This window comes from Melanotaenia boesemani, chromosome 6 (assembly GCF_017639745.1).
Source record: "Melanotaenia boesemani isolate fMelBoe1 chromosome 6, fMelBoe1.pri, whole genome shotgun sequence".
Taxonomy (NCBI): domain Eukaryota; kingdom Metazoa; phylum Chordata; class Actinopteri; order Atheriniformes; family Melanotaeniidae; genus Melanotaenia; species Melanotaenia boesemani.
In genome coordinates, this window is record NC_055687.1 from 840,001 (window position 1) to 859,471 (window position 19,471).

General features: G+C 43.8%; 1 protein-coding gene across 5 annotated transcripts in view; it reads right to left on the reverse strand.

Moving 5' to 3' along the window:
* Positions 1-9,951, reverse strand: part of LOC121641536 (mothers against decapentaplegic homolog 4-like) — a 16,142-nt gene extending 6,191 nt beyond the window's left edge. For all 5 annotated transcript variants that reach the window (XM_041987740.1, XM_041987737.1, XM_041987739.1 and 2 more), the window contains exons 1-2: positions 9,837-9,951; positions 6,967-7,229 (exon numbers count right to left, since the gene is read on the reverse strand). In XM_041987740.1, coding sequence (XP_041843674.1) covers positions 6,967-7,209 — 243 coding nt within the window. In that variant the 5' untranslated portion in view covers positions 7,210-7,229; positions 9,837-9,951. The remainder of the gene's footprint in view (positions 1-6,966; positions 7,230-9,836) is intronic.
* Between the last annotated feature and the right edge of the window lie 9,520 nt (positions 9,952-19,471).

Genomic DNA, 19,471 nt, shown 5'->3' on the forward strand with positions numbered 1-19,471 from the left:
CAACACCCCACCGATACCACAGGCTATCACAGATATCACTGCGGGCTCATATCACAAGTAAATCTGATATCACAGATATATCTGCGATATCAGATATATGTGTGTCCGATAAGTTGGAACCCTGAGGATCAGCTGAGTAGCTGATCAGGTTTTCCTCTTCAGTGTTTCAGTGTTTCTAACAGTGTTTTCAGAAAAGTTGGACTGAGTCTGAGAACAGGACCAGATCCAGTCCAAGACGAGCAGCAGAGTAACATGGCTGCTTCCTGTGTGTGTTTAGGGAGTGGTGGAGTGTTTTCAGGTGAAGGACGGGAAGGGATAAGACCACAGACAAAACAGTCTGAAGCTCCCACAGCTCCATGACAACCAGATCCTGGTTCTGAACCAGATCCTGGTTCTGAACCAGAGCCGGGGTTAAATTGAAGCTTCAGCGTGGAAACTCTGAGGAATGAGATCCATCAGAGTCCAGACAGACCACATTCCCGTCTGCTGGCAGCCACAACACACACACATTCACACACACACCACCCCTTTCCTGTCTTCCAGACAAAACAAGCCAGACGCCCTTCCTCCTCCTCCTCCTCCTCCTCCTCCCTTTCTTACTCCAGGAATATCCACTGGTCTTAATGTTATCCTGATAGTACATCCATATCTTGTAGTACATAAGAATACTGATAGTACTGGAAGTACATCAGCATCCTTGTAGTACATCTGTATCCTGGTGTTACAACAGTATACTGGTAGTACATCATTCTGTTAGTACAACAGATTCCTGTAAATACATCAGAATACTGGTAGTACTGGTAGTGCATCAGTATCCTAGTACTACAACAGTATCCCTATAGTATATCATCATAGTTGCAGTACTGCAGTATCCTTGTAGTACATCAGTATCCTGGGAGTACATAAGTATCCTAGTAGTAAATCAGTATCCTGATAGTACAGCAATATTATTGTAGTAAATCAGTATCCTGGCAGTACTGCAGTATCTTTGTAGTACATCAGTATCCTGGTAGTACATCATCATCATCATCATCTTTATTTGTCAGACTCAAGGTCCATAAAAAGAAACAACAACAACAACAACAACAACAACAACAACAGTTCTAAAAGACACGTATACCAGTGTTTCCACGGAGAAGACTGGTAATGAACTGAACTAAAACTAGGATTCTCCAGCATCAGGACAAGGCTGTTTTCAGAGTTATTCAAGCGACAAATCTATACATCAAATTTCTCATTAGTGCCTGAAAGGTACTGACACGAGCGTGAGAGAACAAAAAACTGGCACTGCTGGACCTGGGCTTCTTGAGTAGAACCCTTAATGCATCATTGTAAGCAACTTTAAGCTTCTGTAGACCTGCTCTCTCATATTTACACCACAATGGGGCAGTGTACAGAGGTGGACAGTCATTTCTGAAGAGTTGGATTTTTACATTGTCTGAACACGTGAAATTTCCGAGCCAAAATATTAGCTTGGGCATACAGATTGGACACTTTCGATATATATCATCATCATCATCATCATCATCACAGAGCTGATCTGTGATGAAGTGACCCAGATATTTAACTTTAGAACAGACACTTAACTTTTGTTCAGACAAGTAGAAATCAGGGAAACACAGTTCTTTGTCCCCTTTGGTCCGACAAATTAGTACAACACTCTTTTTTGCGTTATATTTCACATCATACTTTAGTCCATAGTCAGAACAAACATTCAGCAGCTGCTGAAAACCAGCACTGCTCGGGGAAAGTATGGCCGCATCATCAGCGTACATGAAATGATTCACCAGACTCTTACCAATCACACATCCAGTTCTACAGTTGTTTAGTTGATTGGACAACTCATCCATGTACAGGTTAAACAGGGCAGGAGATAGTAGCTCAATTTATATAAAAGCTTAAAGTGGCTGACCCTGTCAGATGCCTTAGATGCATCAATGAACCCCATTAACACAGAGGAGTTTTGTCTTAAATACATCTGTGCTGCCTCCTTCAGACCATAAATGCACAGATCTGTTCCCAACTTGGATTTAAAACCAAACTGGTTATGTGTTGTTTTTATACAGTGACACAGGCGATCATATCTTCTCAAAGACTTTAGATATAACACTAGCTAAGGCTATTGGCCTGTAGTTATCCAGGCTCCCAACTTTGCCAGCCTTGTCCTTTATGACAGGCCCGAGAGTAACAGAAAGTAAGGAGTCAGGTAACAGTCCATGGGTCATGAACCCGGAGAAACACAAAGCGAGCAGTACAGCAGTCTTTGGGTTTTCATACTTGAGATGTTCTGCTGTAATATTGTCCGAGCCATTTGCTTTATTGTCAGACAATTGTGATATTGCTTGATGCACTTCACAAGGAGTGATAAACACTGCATCCCCGTTAGCAATACTTCCAACTTTGTAGGGCGCACTTTTAACACAATTAAATAAGCAGAATAGTGTTGCCTCCACAGGGCAGCTATATTGTCAGCCCCGGAGACTCCCTTTATGGCATTGGGCAGTAATGTATTAACCCTGTTAAGAGCCCTCACCTCCTTCCAGAAGCCCATAACATTATTAGACAGCAGTTTTTCAGCCATAGAGTCCGCTCTCATTTTCTGTTCACACTTAGCAATGTAGCGAAAGGCATATTTATACCTTGCACTGGAGAGCTTTTAATCCTCCAGGACAGGTCCATCTCTGGGTCTACCTGCTTGTACCCATGCCTTATACACTTGTTTAGCTTCTGCATGACGTACCGCCACATGCTTGTTCCAGCCTGGCTTGCTGTTTTTAGCCTTTAGACATGTGAGGTATGATCTGCCGCTTTTATATATGGCATCAACAATACCTTCATACATCACACAAAGGTCCTTACCGTGGGAAATATCATTGTAATTAACATCTGAGCACATAATGGCCTGTCTGGGTAAATGTATATTGCTTAGAACAATGCCTGTTTTCATACAATATGACAAAAGATCATCCTTTGAAAGTTTGCAGCCATCATTTACTCTGTGTATCAACTCAGGAAGACTATTTGTATCCAGCAGCATAACAAACGGTACATGATCTGACATGGAATACTCATACAGAATTTCCATAGATTTCAGAACAGCATGTGCATCAGCAGAGCTAATGCAATGGTCAAGCCATGACGTCGTATGCCATGCTTCACTTATGAAGGTATAACTGTCATCTGGTAACAATAACTGACTGGACAGAATAAAATGGTTATCTTCACAGAACTGTAACATATGCTTAGCAAACACAGACTGGCTATCTGAAATGTCAGCATTCAAGTCACCTACCACACAAATAGATGTAAAATGATGCTCATGGATAAAAGAATTAATAAAAGCATGTCTATTCAGATATAAATCTTCATTCTGTAAACTCTCATATGGTGTGTAAACGTTCAAAATGACCAACTCCTTGTACAGAAGTATCCTTGTAGTAAATAAGTATCCTGGTAGCACAGCAGTATCTTTGTAGTAAATAAGTATCCTGGTAGTACAGCAGTATCTTTGTAGTAAATAAGTATCCTGGTAGTACAGCAGTATCTTTGTAGTAAATAAGTATCCTGGTAGTACAGCAGTATCTTGGTAGTAAATAAGTATCCTGGTAGTACAGCAGTATCTTGGTAGTAAATAAGTATCCTGGTAGTACAGCAGTATCTTGGTAGTAAATAAGTATCCTGGTAGTACAGCAGTATCTTGGTAGTAAATAAGTATCCTGGTAGTACAGCAGTATCTTGGTAGTAAATAAGTATCCTGGTAGCACAGCAGTATCTTGGTAGTACATAAGTATCCTGGTAGTACATCAGTATCCTGGTAGTACATAAGTATCATAACTAGACAACCAGCCCAAAAGAGCTCATGTCACTCCGCTGCTAATCGCTCTCCACTGGCTTCCAGTTGCAGCACATCAGATTCAAAGCTCTGCTTCTGGCTTACAAAAACAATAACCCAAACGGCTCCGGTCTACCTCCACTCCTTAATCCAGAGCTACACTCCCTCTCCACAGTTACGCTCTGCCAGTGAAAGACGCCTAGTGCTCCCACCACAAGGTGGCGCCACATCAGTAGCTAGACTCTTCTTCTCTGTTGTTCCCCGGTGGTGGAACCATCTACCAAACTCCGTCCGATCCACAGAGTCCTTATCCACTTTTAAAAGCAAGCTAAAGACTCAGTTGTTTAAGGAGCATTTCCACAGGAATTTATAAGATGTATATCTCCATCATCACCCTCATCTTCATCAGATCACCGGTCGGTAAAATGACTTCATGAGGCAGTCCAACTTCATTTATCCTGATGAGGTCACGTGACTTCATGTGTGATGAAGTTTCTGTCCTCTCAGAGGTTCTGGTTCTGGTGACTTAAGGAAGGACAAAACGAACAGAAATCTTCCTGAATGTGAGGAAAACTGAAGGTGGACTTCCTCTGCCAGACTAAAGCCCTGTTTTCACCAGACCAGTACAGAACAGGCTGGTGTGCATTTTTTTGCATTTCCACAGGTAAAACATGGGAGGGTGTCAGAATATCCGACCTGAGCTGTACCACTTTTTTGGGACCCTCCTATTGGGGCCATGTTTGTCAATGGCCCTAATGGGTGGAGCTTGACAAGCTGCACTCCACTTACTGGTGGAAAGAGTTATAACTTCCTGTCTGAATCAGCAATGAGAGCAAACAGCTCCATGTTTAAATACACTGTACACTACACTCCAAACCGGCCTGTACCAACCCAGACCTGCTGGGCTTTTGTTTGTGTGTCATCCTTCAGGGTGTGTTCCCCCAAAACATGAAAATAAAATAACCTTGGATTCATGAAGCTCTCCAGCATATGCCCAACAATAAAACCCCAGGTCCAGATGGTCCAGGTCCAGATGGTCCAGGCCCAGATGGTCCAGGCCCACATGGTCCAGGCCCACATGGTCCAGGTCTAGATGGTCCAGGTTTAGATGGTCCAGGTCCAGATGGTCCAGATGGTCCAGGTCCAAATGGTCCAGATGGTCCAGACGGTCCAGACCCAGATGGTCCAGATGGTCCATGTCCAGATAGTCCATGTCCAGATAGTCAAGGTCCAGATGACCCAGGTCCAGATGGTCCAGGCCCAGATATTCCATGTCCAGATGGTCCAGGTCCAAATGATCATCCAGCAGAATCCTACAAAGAATTCTGGACAATGCACCCACCTTCTACAATATGATATTAGAAATAAGGGAAAAACAAAAAATACCTTCAAATATGAACCTAGCCAATATTACTCTACTATTAAAACCAGGAAAAGACCCGACACTTCCATCCAGTTACCGTCCAATTTCATTAATAAATGTAGGTCTCAAAATAATTAGCAAAGCTTTGGCCAGAAGAATAGAAAAGATAACCCCTCTAATAATACATCCTGACCAAACAGGCTTTATTAAAGGTAGACATTCCTCTACTAACATGCGTAGATTAATTAACATCATAGATTATTCTACTCTACATAACCTGGAATCCACAGTCATTTCTTTAGACGCAGAAAAAGCATTTTTCATAGATTGGATAAAAATATTATATAACAACCCAAATGCATGTGGTAAGACCAATGATCAAACCTCTCCAAGCTTCTGTTTGCAGAGAGGAACCAGACAGGGCTGCCCGCTTTCTCCATCACTCTTTGCTATTTTTATTGAACCCCTAGCTGCTGCCATAAGACAAAATAAAGAGACTAAAGGAATCCATGCCAAAAATATAGAACACAAGATAAGTCTTTATGCTGATGACATATTACTTGTTTTACTTGTTTTCAATGATACCCACTAAACCATCCTCCAGTTGGTTTAAGTTACTGGACTCACATATATCTAAATGTTTATGGAAAAATAAGCCATCACGTATCAGTCTAAAAACTTTACAACAGACTAAAGATAGAGGCGGATTGGAGCTACCCAACTTTAATCATGTTTTCTTAGCTAACAAGCTGCAGTATATCTCCAAATGGCTTAAACCTAGCAGTCTGGATGAAACATGGTTAGATGTAGAGCAAGCATTGTGTGAGGATCTGTTTATCTCTGACCTGCCATTCATCAGCTCAACCATCAAAACACATCAGTGTTTTAAAAGCATCAACATCAAAGCTATTATCAAAAACATATAGACTATTATCCAAACTAGAAGACTCAATCTGTCTTCCAACTTCAAAATGGGAGGGTGACTTGTCCAGTAACTTTAATAAAGATAAATGGTCACAAATATGTTTAAACACCTTTAAAATGACTAAAAATTCAAATATGCAACTAATACAATTCAAAATTCTGCATAGAACTCATTATACAGGACAAAGGACGTTCAGAATGGGTCTGTCACAATCAAACATCTGCACACACTGCAATGAAAACACACCTGACAACTATCTCCATGCCTTGTGGTCCTGCACACCTGTCCGCAGGTTCTGGCTTCAGGTATGTGTGGACATGTCAACATGGTTTAAATGTAATATTCCTACAATCCCCGAACTATGTCTACTAGGTGACTTTGGTGACATTAATATGGAAATTAACTCTGCACACATGATACACACAGCATTATGCATCGCAAAGAAAACTATCCTTGTGAACTGGAAAAACAAAAATAATCTGTGTATTCAGCAGTTTAGGAATCTCTTAGTTGACCACATCAGTAGTGAGACAATGTCTGCCTCCTTAAAGAACTATTCGGCTGAATCTCATTCCCTCTGGTCCCCTGTGCTTAGTTCCATCACTTAGTGTAGGTGGAGGACTGTGACCTCGTTGCTATGGGGGTCGGATGTTGGTGACCAGCCTGTACCAACCCAGACCTGCTGGGCTTTTCTTTGTATTTTGTCCTTCTGGGGGGTGTGTACATGGACCCCCACAGGTGTCTGAGGGTGCTGCTCTCCGGTTTTACTGACACCAAGTTAAAGAAGATGCTCAGGTGCTCAGGGTTCGGTTCAGTCGTGGTTCACACCTGTCTCCTGCATCTTACCTGCAGCCGCCCATCCAGCGTCCTCTGGATGGTGACACACTTGCTGGGGTGGACGCCGTTGGTGGTGACAGCAGTGATGAGCGAGTCCAGCTCGTCCTTCTTCTCCTTTAGCTTCTTCACCAGACTTTCGATGGCCCGCTTAGCGAAGCCCTCGTTTTCGCCGCTCTGCCGATGACACATCAGGCTGTGGACGATGCTGAGACAGGCGTCGGCGCTGCTGGGGGCAGGGCCAAGTACAGACATGGTCACCTGAGGAGGAGGGGCTACATCACGAGAAAACGGGGTTAAAAACAAACTTTTTTGTCTAAAAAACAAACTTAATATTATTTGAACAGAAATTAGGTTCAATTAAGTAAAAATGAACAGAAACTTCAAACTCTAGAGATTTAAAATCTGTTTTCAGTCCTGACAGCATGAGCAACAAAAACACACTGTGTACAAATAACACACACGCTGGTATGACATAAAATCATCTAACGTTTTTAAAACCAATAAATCTATTTGGGTATCTGTGACCCAGTCAGTTCATCAACTAACCCCAACAAACCATAAACCTCTGCCTCTGGTCCTCGGAGGAGGTGTGGCTACATTTGCATATTCTCACCTAGTAATAAACACACATTTACGATCCAGTTGTAGGGCTGGACAATAATTCAATATCAATATATTTCACAATATTCTTTTATTCAATAACAGTGATATAAGTTTTGAACACATTTCTGATATTTCGATATACACACGTATATGATTACTGGCGTTCAAGACACGGACCCCGACCTATGAACCCGACCCATGAGCCCGACCTATGAACCCGACCTATGAGCCCGACCAGTGAACCCGACCCATGAGCCCGACCAGTGAACCCGACCCATGAGCCCGACCAGTGAACCCGACCTATGAGCCCGACCAGTGAACCCGACCCATGAGCCCGACCAGTGAACCCGACCCATGAGCCCGACCAGTGAACCCGACCTATGAACCCGACCTATGAGCCCGACCAGTGAACCCGACCCATGAGCCCGACCAGTGAACCCGACCTATGAGCCCGACCCATGAACCCGACCTATGAGCCCGACCCATGAGCTCGACCCGTGAGCCCGACCCATGAGCCCGACCTATGAACCCGACCTATGAACCCGACCAAGCCCAGCAGCAGCTGGCTGTGCTCAGCGTGAGGTTAATTAGGTTAATTAGTCTTAGCTACAAAACGAGTGCTCATGTTCGTAATGCAAACATGACTGAACAAGCAAAGAGAAAGCAGACGAGATAGTTGATGAGAGGAAAGAAGAACTCGATTGGCTTGGTGTCGCCAACTTAGTGACTTTGTCCTGTTCGTTTTCACTCCCCTCTAGCAGCGTTTTTTAAGCGACTTTTGAGGACTAACGTAGGTTTACTTTTCTCAATGAGGATCCGGTGTTACGCAGACTTGTCCTCACCTCACGCAGCAGCTGCTGCATGAGAGCAGGAGATCCGCTGTTTCATGAGCAGGCTGGAAATGAAACGTACGAAGCTGCTGCTGGAGGATCCCGCGCTGGCTTACCGACACATGTTAATGTCTATTAATGAAGAGTGTGGACAAAGTTTTTAAAAAGTTAAAAGTGTCGTCATGTTCCAGACTCCTAATTAAAACACATTACACTTAATAAAACTAAACTAAAAAACAAAGAAAATACTGAGTGAATTATGTTTTGCTGATCAGGCAACAGTGCATCTGAAGCATTTCCACTCAGAATATGCTGAGTCAGAATATGCTGAGTCAGAATATGCTGAGTCAGACGATGAAGCATTAATTGTTGCGCACTATTTTTTCCTGTTTATTGTAGAAGTTTGGAGTACTTTTATTTTGAAGCCTGGTTGAAGCACCGTTGTTTAAATCTTTAAGAATAACATAACAAGCCTGTGTTGTAGTTTAAACTTAAAGATATTAATATTCAGAAAGGTAAACGTTTTATTTGACCTTTGATGGTGATTTGAAGTTTCTTTGAAGGCTCATTTAGCCTTGCTAAATACAAATAAAAGGTGAACATTAATTTATTGTTCAGGTTTATTTTTCTTAAATGTTATACTGGAGGAGTTTCATAGACTTGGCAAAATAATTAGTAGTTTTACAGCATCTGTTCTGGCATTTTTGGTAGTTTTTCTGAGGCTTTTATATTTATACTGATATTATATTGTATTAACTGAAATTAAGAAAGATATCGTGATAAAAGTTGTGGCCTTACCGTCCAGCTCTATCTAGTCGCTGCATCGCTTCCATTATTTACCCGCCAACGGCTACAGTTAAGTTTTCATCTCCTTGTTGTCATGGGGAATATCTGGAATATCATTTAATCTCTGGGAATTTGGGGGAAATTAAAACATATCTGCGTGTATCTTTGACATTAGATCATATCTAGGAATATCAGGGTTTTTATAACTTATCTGGGAATATCTGGCTGCACAGCCTTTGATAGGGTTTTAGTAAAACTACCAACCTGAGAGTTACAGGGACGTTTTGATTCATAAAATCTGGTCGGAAACCGAGTCTCTGAGACTTGGAGAAAAACAGACGTGGAGACACGGAGCCGTGAGACAGCAGAGATACTGGGACAGACAGAAGGACAGACGTGGACATGAAGAAGCAGACAGGTGGAGGTCAGAGACAAACAGAGGGACATAATCCCACCAGTTTCCTGATGAACTGGCTCGTGTTCTTCATCTGATTAAAACCATAAATACGGTGACGCCACTGTCATTGATTAGTGACATCACCATCAGATGCTTGTTCAGTCTGACCATCGATCTGATGCTGTCCCTCTGTCCCTCTGTCCCGCTGTCCCTCTGTCTGTGGATCAACAGTTGCCCTCAGCGGCTCTCTCAGCTGCACCTACCGGGACTCGGGGCGCTCCTCTCGGCTCGGATCAGCTGTTGAGTCCGCGGTGATGGAGCTCCGTCAGTCGGTGTGTCCGCGTGTCCTCCGTCTCCAGACTGTCTGTGTCTGCGCGCGCGGAGTCGGGGGGGGGGGGGGGTTCTGGGCTGTGTCACGCTCCCCCGACAGCTAGACATAACAGGAAGTCTGGTCACCTCTGAGTCCTAGCAAAATAAGAGCCATCGAGAGAAAGTGGATATTTAATTTTGTTTGACCTAAGTTAATCTTATTTTACTCCTTTAATTTAAACTTCCAGTGTTCCAGTTTGAACTGGGGAATTGGTGGGTTTCTGTTGCTGACTCTGTAAAACTCTTTGTGCTGCATTTTTTTAAATAAAGGTGCTTTAGAAATTAAGACGGGTTCCTCTGATCGGAAACTGACTATGTTTCTGTTTACTTGCAGCTCAAAACAAACAAACATGTTCTTTTAGTTTTATCTTAGGTTTTAATTTTCCTCATCTCTGATGTCATCAAGTCACGTGACTTTAAAAGCCCTTAACATGTTCAGAAATTCCACAAAGCTTCTATTCTGAAGGAGACAGCACATCCCAAAGTTTGTTTGTGAGCGTGACTTCTTGGAGAGAGCCAATCAGCACGCTCCACTGTGTGTGTGTGTGTGTGTGTGTGTGTGTGTGTGTGTGTGGGTGTGTGTGTGTGTGTGTGTGACAAAAGAGGCTGCGCGGTATGGAACACTGGGAGGGCCAAAATAAGAAGAGGATAAACGAGGAAATAAAAATAAATACATTTTAACACTGTCTTTATTTATTTATTTATTTCAATCAAAACTCAGAAAGGGACTTTTTGCCGTGTAAGTTTGCACATACATGGAATTTGTCTTGGAGTGGTGGAGTGGTGGCGCAAAAACAAGAAAAACAGAACAAAAAGAAAGAAAAACAGACACAACATAAACAGTATTTATAGGGATTAGAGTATAAAAGTGTAAAAACACATCTACCGTGTTCTTCCTGAAGTCTACAAGTTAAGCTCCGAGTTGTTCCTGCTGCACCAGGTCACCAGCTGGTCCACCTCCCTCCTGCAGGCGGACTCGTCCCCACCAGAGAGGAGGTGACTGGACCTGCAGCTGTACAGGGAGAAGAGCAGCGGGGAGAGAACAGCCCTGCAGGGGAAAACTTGCTGATCATGCAAGTGTCAGATGTCTGTTTTTCCAGCTTTACACGCTGCTTCCTGTCAGACAGGAAGTCTGTGATCCACCTGCAGGTGCAGGCAGGTACGCTGAGCTGGGAGAGCTTCTCCTGAAGCAGTGCTGGTAAGATGGTGTTAAAGATGGAAATCCACAAACAGGATCTTGGCGTAGGTGCCTGGGGAGTCCAGATGCTGAAGAATAAAATGGAGGTTCAAGAATCTGGTGACCAGGGAGGGAGGGGTCTCTAAGGATACTGTGGGCTCTCCTCAGGCAGCATGTGTTGTAAATGGCCTTGAATGTTGTTGTTCAGTGCTGCCTTGATGCAATTGTGGCTCAGGTCGGCCTCCCCAGCGCAGCCTTGGCCTTGGGTCGGCCTCCACGGCACAGCCTTGGCCTTGGGTCGGCCTCCACGGCGCAGCCTTGGCCTTGGGTCGGCCTCCACGGCGCAGCCTTGGCCTTGGGTCGGCCTCCACGGCTCAGCCTTGGCCTTGGGTCGGCCTCCACGGCGCAGCCTTGGCCTTGGGTCGGCCTCCACGGCGCAGCCTTGGCCTTGGGTCGGCCTCCACGGCGCAGCCTTGGCCTTGGGTCGGCCTCCACGGCTCAGCCTTGGCCTTGGGTCGGCCTCCACGGCGCAGCCTTGGCCTTGGGTCGGCCTCCACGGCTCAGCCTTGGCCTTGGGTCGGCCTCCACGGCGCAGCCTTGGCCTTGGTCGGCCTCCACGGCGCAGCCTTGGCCTTGGGTCGGCCTCCACGGCGCAGCCTTGGCCTTGGTCGGCCTCCACGGCGCAGCCTTGGCCTTGGTCGGCCTCCACGGCGCAGCCTTGGCCTTGGTCGGCCTCCACGGCGCAGCCTTGGCCTTGGTCGGCCTCCACGGCGCAGCCTTAGCTGGGGTCAACCTCTCCACATCAACCCTGTTTATGAAAATGGGTTGTATGTCTAGTTTCTTCTTCCTGGAATCGATAACCAGCTGCTTGTCTTGGAGGTGTCGAGGATGAGATTGTTCGTGGAGCACCATGTTGACAGCCTGTCCACCTCCTACTTGTACGCTGTCCTGAGATAAGTCCTGTAACAATGGTGTCGTCTGTAAACTTAATGATTGTGATGTTCACGTGGATGGAGGTGCAGTTGTGGGTATAGAGGGTGTATGGAAGAGGGCTCAGCCCTGTGGGGACCCTGTACTGATGCTAAGGGCTGAGGATAGATGTGGTCCTACTCTTACCCTCTGGTAGCAGGACCACAGGTGAATCTGTGAAAATCCAGGTCCAGTAGTTTATTGACAGTCTACTTGGTATGATGGTGTTGAAAGCAGAGCTGAAGTCTATGAAGAGCAGCTTGCCATAGTTCCACATGAGTGAGGGTGGTGTGGAGAGCAGTGGCATCTTCTGTAGACCTGTTCCCCCTGTATGCAAACTGTTGGGGGTCAAATGTGGTTAACAAGACTTGTGATGTGAGTCCTAACCAGTTTCTCAGAACACTTCATAATAATGGGTGTGAGCACCACTGGCTGGGAGTCATTGAGGCTGCTGGTGTTGGTGTTGTTTGGGAGAGGACTGGTTGTAGAGGACTTCAGGTAGGGTGGAAAAGAGCGCTGGGACAGGAACAGGTTGAATATGTCGGTAAAAACTTCAGCACAGTTTTTCAGCGCCCTCCAGTCACCCCATCTGGTCCAGCAGTTTTCCTGGGTTGACTGCCTGCAGAGTGCGTCTGACCTCCCGTACCTGCACTGTTCGCTGTGGTTTCCAGAAGCTGGTGAGCATGGTCGTACTCCTGTTGGTGTCCCAGACTCAAAACGCTGAAGAAGCAGTTTAACTTCTCGGCCGATGTGGCCTCATCAACAGCAGCTGAGTTGCCAGACTTATGGCGTTTTGGGCTCTTGCCACACCTGCCGCATGTTGCTGCTGCTGAAATTTTCCTCAGTCTTCCTCTTGTACGATGACTTGGCCTCCCTAACACCTCTTTTCAGGTTGACTCTGGCAGCCTTATAATGAGCTTCATCCCCAGACCTGAACACTGTTCCTCTCTTTCAGCAGCTTTGACCTCTGTTGTCTTCCATGGTTTCTGATTTGGATGCACCTGGAATTTTCTGACCACAGTGCTTGATGTAACTCAGCACAGATGAGGTGTATACGTCTAGGTCCTGATTTCTGAAGATTTCCCAGTCAGCGCTCACAAAACAGTCCTGCAGCTGCTCAGAGGCCCATCAGGGCAGGTTGTAACAGGGGGGGGCTGTATGCTGGTATCATGAGCAGGGACATATGGTTGGATAAGCCGACGTGGTGTAACTGTGTAGCCCTGTAACCATGCTTAATGCTTGTGCGACTTTATCCAGTGTATTAGCTCCTCTGGTGACACATTTTACATGTTGATGAAACTTAGGGAGCTCTCTCTTTAGGTCTGCATGGTTAAAACCTCCTGTTATGACATGAACTGCCTCTGGACAGGTGCTCAGCTGAAGGTTCATGTCATTGTACAGGTGGCTAAGAGGTAAGTTAGCATTAGCGTTTGGAGGGTTATACAGAGCGGTCACCATGAGGGCAGTAAACTCTCATGGAAGTAAGGCGTAACAGAGAAAGAACATAAGTAAAACAGTGTTTAATTATCATCTATCTAACAAGTGGTTTCATCTCTAATATGCATTTATTTTGACATTTGCAAATACAACATATCAAATATTCAGAGCTCATTAGCTGCTGTTTCTTCGCCAAGTGTGTGTTTCAGATTGTTACAACGATGCTGGCTAACGTTAGCTTTGCTAAGAAGCTGTCCTTTAAATCAGAAGCTAGGCAGCGTTGTCTGAGAATTTAATTTGCCTTTTGCTGGGTTGTGGTGTAAAATACATTTGTATCGGAGTAAACAAATAGCATAACAGTCACTGCTGATGGCAGTTTTTATAGTTTTGTGGATACACAGAGTTGTAATTCCTCCTCCATTTGCTTTCTGTATTGGTAAAGGATTCTCAACCTGTCGGCTTGTATTACAAGCTGTTTACTGATAAGTCTTCTGTTGACCTTCTCTTGTCCAGATGACCCTCTGCAGCGAACCCTGTCTGGGTTTTGGTGTCCTGTGACAGGTGATCGAGAGGCGCTTAAGGAACCACGCTGCAACTGCAGCACATTTCCAGGTACGTTGATAAGAAATATCTGCTTCTGGTCTTTTACATTTTACATGTATCTGTTTTGTTGAATTGGTATATTTGTTATTGCTTGTTTAAGGCCGTCATATTTTAACTGTTGTTGCTTTGAGTTCTAAGCTTGGCATGCTATCCTAATCACCCAGATTAAAAACAAACCAGGTGTCCTCATTTAGTCCTACTTACCTTACTCCAGGACTCCACAGTCAAGACTAACTCAACCAAATCTAAACTATATTCATGAAAACCAGTTAAACATTCCACTTTAAATAGTTTGGATTAAGTACGACTCATGTTTTAAGTTCTTTTTGTGCAGGATGCCAGTAATATAAACATTATTAAACATATTTTGCTGTTAATAATTAAATCATCTTTCATTGAATACGTGTTCAGTTTTACTTTTTGCTTTTAGACATGATGATGTGATGAATGGACGCGTTCCAGCAGAATCCGTCTCCCTGCAGCTGAAAGGACCGGCGGGTGAATGAAAACGAATCACGTGTATGTACGTGTGTTCACATTTATAACGTATTTAAAGATGGATTTTTTCCAACAGATCTTTGAGCTACTGAGGCGACTGAGGAGGTCACTTTTTTTTCTTTCTGCTCTTAAAAGATTTAGCAATGGAAATAAAGTTAATTGCAAATATGAGAACTCCTAAATTTCTTAAAGTTACCAGTGTGTCACAAAAATACATGATTAATCCCAAAAAGTCATTTCAATGCTGTGACAGGGTGTTTGTTTTGTTCAGGAAACAGTATGATGATGAAGAATTATTTAATCTACTGGCTGTAACCTTCTACTTTTCTGCGTTCAAGCAAACGTGAAGAAGACTGAACGTACGGTTTCCTCAGCGTTGTGTAGACGGTGTGCGGTTGACCTTTATGTCCAGCAGCTTATCCAGTATTTTCCTCTGGACAGTCACATCTCTCTTTGCTCCAGAACTAATCGGGTTGATCAGTTTCTTTAGGGCTCAGGTTCTGGTTCTGCTGCCCAGCAGATGCTGGAAAGCAGATTGCTGTTTCTACAACAGACATCAAACAATCAGACATCGAATGGCTGTAGCTTCCTTAAGACGTAAGCTCAGTCCTTTCCTCTAGAAAACTCTACTCTAGGCTACTCAGTTTGGGCCCACAAGGGATGCAGCCTTGCAGGTTTTCAGTCTCTCTACGGCAACACATCAGACTCAAATTGAACGGGTCCAACAGCCTGAGTTCTGTCCAATGACTCATTCATTTGAGTCAGCTGTTTTGAAGCAGGGAATCCAGGGAGGTGTCTTTATGGAGCTTTTCACAACAGAGCAGCTGAATTTTATCAAAAGCACTTGAGAAATTGAAGAACATGATCCTCAAAGTGCTGCCTGATTGGTCCAGGTGAGAGTGGCTCTGAAGTAGGTAGATGATGCGTCTTCAACACCAGGAACATTAAGACAGGCAAACTGGTCCTGAAAGTTGTTGACTTGCTTGGAGGTGAGTAAGGACTGATATGTAGTCATGTTGTGTTTAACTAGATTACAGAAATAAAATGCTAACAATATGAAAATGCATTTTTTTATTTATTTAATAGTTAATCTTAAACACGTCTCAGTAAAACAATTGGAGGTGCTTGTGTTGCAGGAGCAGCACTGGACAAACAAAGCAGGAGAAAAACAATCCCTGGACACCATGTCTCATATGTACATATATACATACTATTCACTACAAGTTATATTCAACTTTCTAGTGAAACTGACACAAAATGTCCATAGTTAACAAAACAATGATATATCATGAATGTAATGTCACAAAGCAGTGGAGGTGCAGACCCAAATGCAGACAGAGGTCTAGAACTGAGGGAAAAAGCTTTATTTGATGACAACAATAGTTTAGATTAACGGCGAGCAGGCAGACAGCTGGTCCTCGGTCTGAAGGGCTGAGTGGTGCAGGCGTGGCTCTGGATGTGGCTGGTTTACACTGGATTCACTGGAAGACCAAACGGATTTACACCAGGAAACAAATGCTTTACAGAATCTCTCAAAATACAAGTAACCAGATACCAAGTGTGGTTGGTACAACGCTCTGCGTCGAGTGAAGGAGGGATGTGGTCTAAATACTCTGGCGGATGAGTAGATGACTGGTAGCCATGATGAGTAGATGAGAAGCTGCACCATAGGAATCTGTCTGAAGAAACAATCATGCCCACAAACACACATAGGGACAGAACAACAAAAAGAGCAAACACTAGAGTCCGGTGTCCATGACATGTAAGGTATTTAAGTACAGTCATGAAAAGGTAATTCCTTCAAAACAATTTCTAGAACGAACAGTTACCAACATGGTGGGTGTGTGCAGGATAAACAGCATCATGGGTTCCGTGTCGCCTGGTCTGATGGCGTCTAAATACACTGTTTACATACAAGCTGTCATTAACCCAGAATTTTTTCTGGTCCATTCATGCTTCAGACTCTTCTTTTGGTTTATTTGTGGTTAATAATCTTAAAGACGAGCAGGACAACAAAAACATAAGTTTATCGGTAAAGGTTATAATGCGACACAGATACATTCTGACATCATACGAAAGCCAAATATCCTTCATTTCTATATTTGTTCTGTTTATGTTGTGTAAATATTGTTTTAATACTTGAACGAGCACATTGGCGATCAGTAAAGATACACGTGTTCATTAAATGTCAATTCTGAAGTATTTCAAGAGTATTAGAGTGACGACAGTCAACTCTGTTTCATGTTTGATTCCAGATGAATTACGTTCTCTTCAGGGTGTGATGGTGTATGAAAAGTGTGTGCTGCTTAATTTAAGCAGGCCTTTTAAATCTGAGAAATATAATGATTATAATAATGATAGGCCGAATATTAATTATCTTTAGTATCGAACAAACAACCACATCTACTTCTGACTGAAACATTGGTATTTTTTCGTTCATTATCTAATCAACTTACTGTAAACAAACTCTGTTGAGCATCTGTCTGATTATTAAGTAGCAATTGTTTCATTTTTTCCACCATAAACCTGAAAATGAAAAAGACAACAAACCCAGTCAGCTGTAAAATCCATAAACATATAATCCCGTTTTAATGCAACAACCGTCACTGCTCTCTTGCCACGACCAATATGGCCGACACGATCGTATCCTAGCAACGGGCCGAAGCGGCATCTGTTTTTTGCCAAAGAAGACTCTTTTCCAGTGTCGAGGTCACCTCTTAGAATATTTCCAAGACCCCAGAGGCCTCATTTCTATATTCCTCTTCTGGGATTTATAAAACCCAAACTTGGCGGGAGAACGTTCCTACCCCCACGGCAACTCTGACCCTGATGTACGAATAAAATCTGGGAAACCTGGAAACTGGAAACCAGAATAAAATGAAGGAGATGATGAGGTGGAGAGTCTGCTGCCAACATTCACCAGTCAGTAAAAGAAGATGTGAGAAGGAAGCTTTGGTCATTTATTCTGAGGTCCAGCAGGGGGACAGACTGGAGGTCTAGAAGTGATGCAACGCTGATGAAACACACTAGAGGTGGATTTCCTTTATTAATCTATTTATTCTTACACAATCCTTTTATAATTGTCCCAGTTTCTGTCCAGCCAGTCTCCATTTCCCACAGCTTCATGTCCACCTGGTTAACAGCGGTGATGGTTCCCTCTGCACCTGCAGGACTTCCTCTGAGGACACGGCTGCTGGGTGGAGTCTCTGGCCTCACCCTCTCCACCCACAGTTGCAGCCCCACCCACCCAGTTGCAGCCCCACCCACCCAGCTGGAACACCAGGAACTAGAAAGAAATATTATTTACCACTAAATAAACTGCTACCAGTCTCAGATGTATGTACATATTTATACATTAAAACAAACGACTACATTACCGCCATCATTACTGTCATCTAGCAGCTTTTCTCCACAACCATCTACTGTGGGCTGCAGCGTCTCGCCAAAGACCCGACTGGAAGGTTTTACTGTTCACCCCTCTGTGGTTCGAACTTCCATCTCCTGCATGACAGACGGATGTTTTACCGACTGATATCCATCTGTACGATCCGACTCCTCTGGTGATGACAGCGTCTCCACCTGCTGCCACTATTCTGTCTTTCTGACACCAGTAACGTCCACGCCGTGTCCACCAGTTACACATTTTTACCTTTTCCAACGTGGTCCATCAGGATCTCTGTCTCACACCCCGAAAAATTCCACTTCTTCCCTCTTTTTCCCTCCCGAGCCACCATGGAAATGATGTGATGAATATGTATTACAGGCGTCCACCTGACCTTTTATAGCCACCAAGGCGACCCTCCCCTGCACCGCTTTAGAGTTAGTTCTAGTTTATAAACGGAAACAGGTGGAGGACGTGCGTGTGCACGCTTTGATAAATCTGAAGGTAAAAGTGCGCCGTAGTTTGTTACGCACAGCTTTATAAATGAGGCTCCAAGTTGTCAAAACTTTAGTTTGTCTGCTACATTTTCCCAGTTCCCATGCCCCTCCCCCGTCATGTTGCCACGCCCCCAGTTTGAGAACCGGTGCCATACCATGCCGGCTACTTGGTTATGGCCTTCAATGGAGTCTTTGCCTGCCAGCATTTTAAACCATGCTGTGAGGTGCTGGATGGTATAGCCTGCACCTGTACTAGATATATATATGTATATATAATTTAAAATATTTAATTCTTAACAAGAAATAAAAAATAAAACAAATCAATCCAAACTAAATTTTCAAACACCTGAATAAAAAGAAGCAGAAAAAAAACCAATGTAATCTGCCCCTTAAAAAAACCATGAAACCAGTAATACCCAAACAGCTGCAGGCCAACACGCCGCTGAGTTCTAACACACACTTCACATTTTACACTTTATGATCTACGACATACCAGAACAACACAGAACACATGAACCTCCTCCATCAGATTTTCTCATCAGTCTTGAATAATCTTTAAACACAGTAAATGATGTTTTTATCGGGGCTGAGACGCCTTCCCCTCATCCCGTCTGCCTCATCCTGTTTACATGTTGTTGTTGTTTACTCTTGGACGGTTGTACTGGAAGACAGTTTATTGTACTTGTGTCATGATAATAAAGCTGAGTTGGAGTTCAAGTGAAACAACTGATTTCGTTTCTTTGGGTTCTTTATCCAGATTGTTCCATGAACGGACTCCGTACACTGAAACACATCGTCCAACAGTTCTTTCTAAACCTTGCTTTTATTTTGCGTCCTTTTGGCTTTCTCTTTTTTCAAATGCTGTTTGTAAATGTTTTGGGCAAACATTCACTCTGAGTTTTATACATTAGCTTCAACATGCTGCAGTCAACCCTGATTTACTAAATGATGGACCAGATCTGCTTC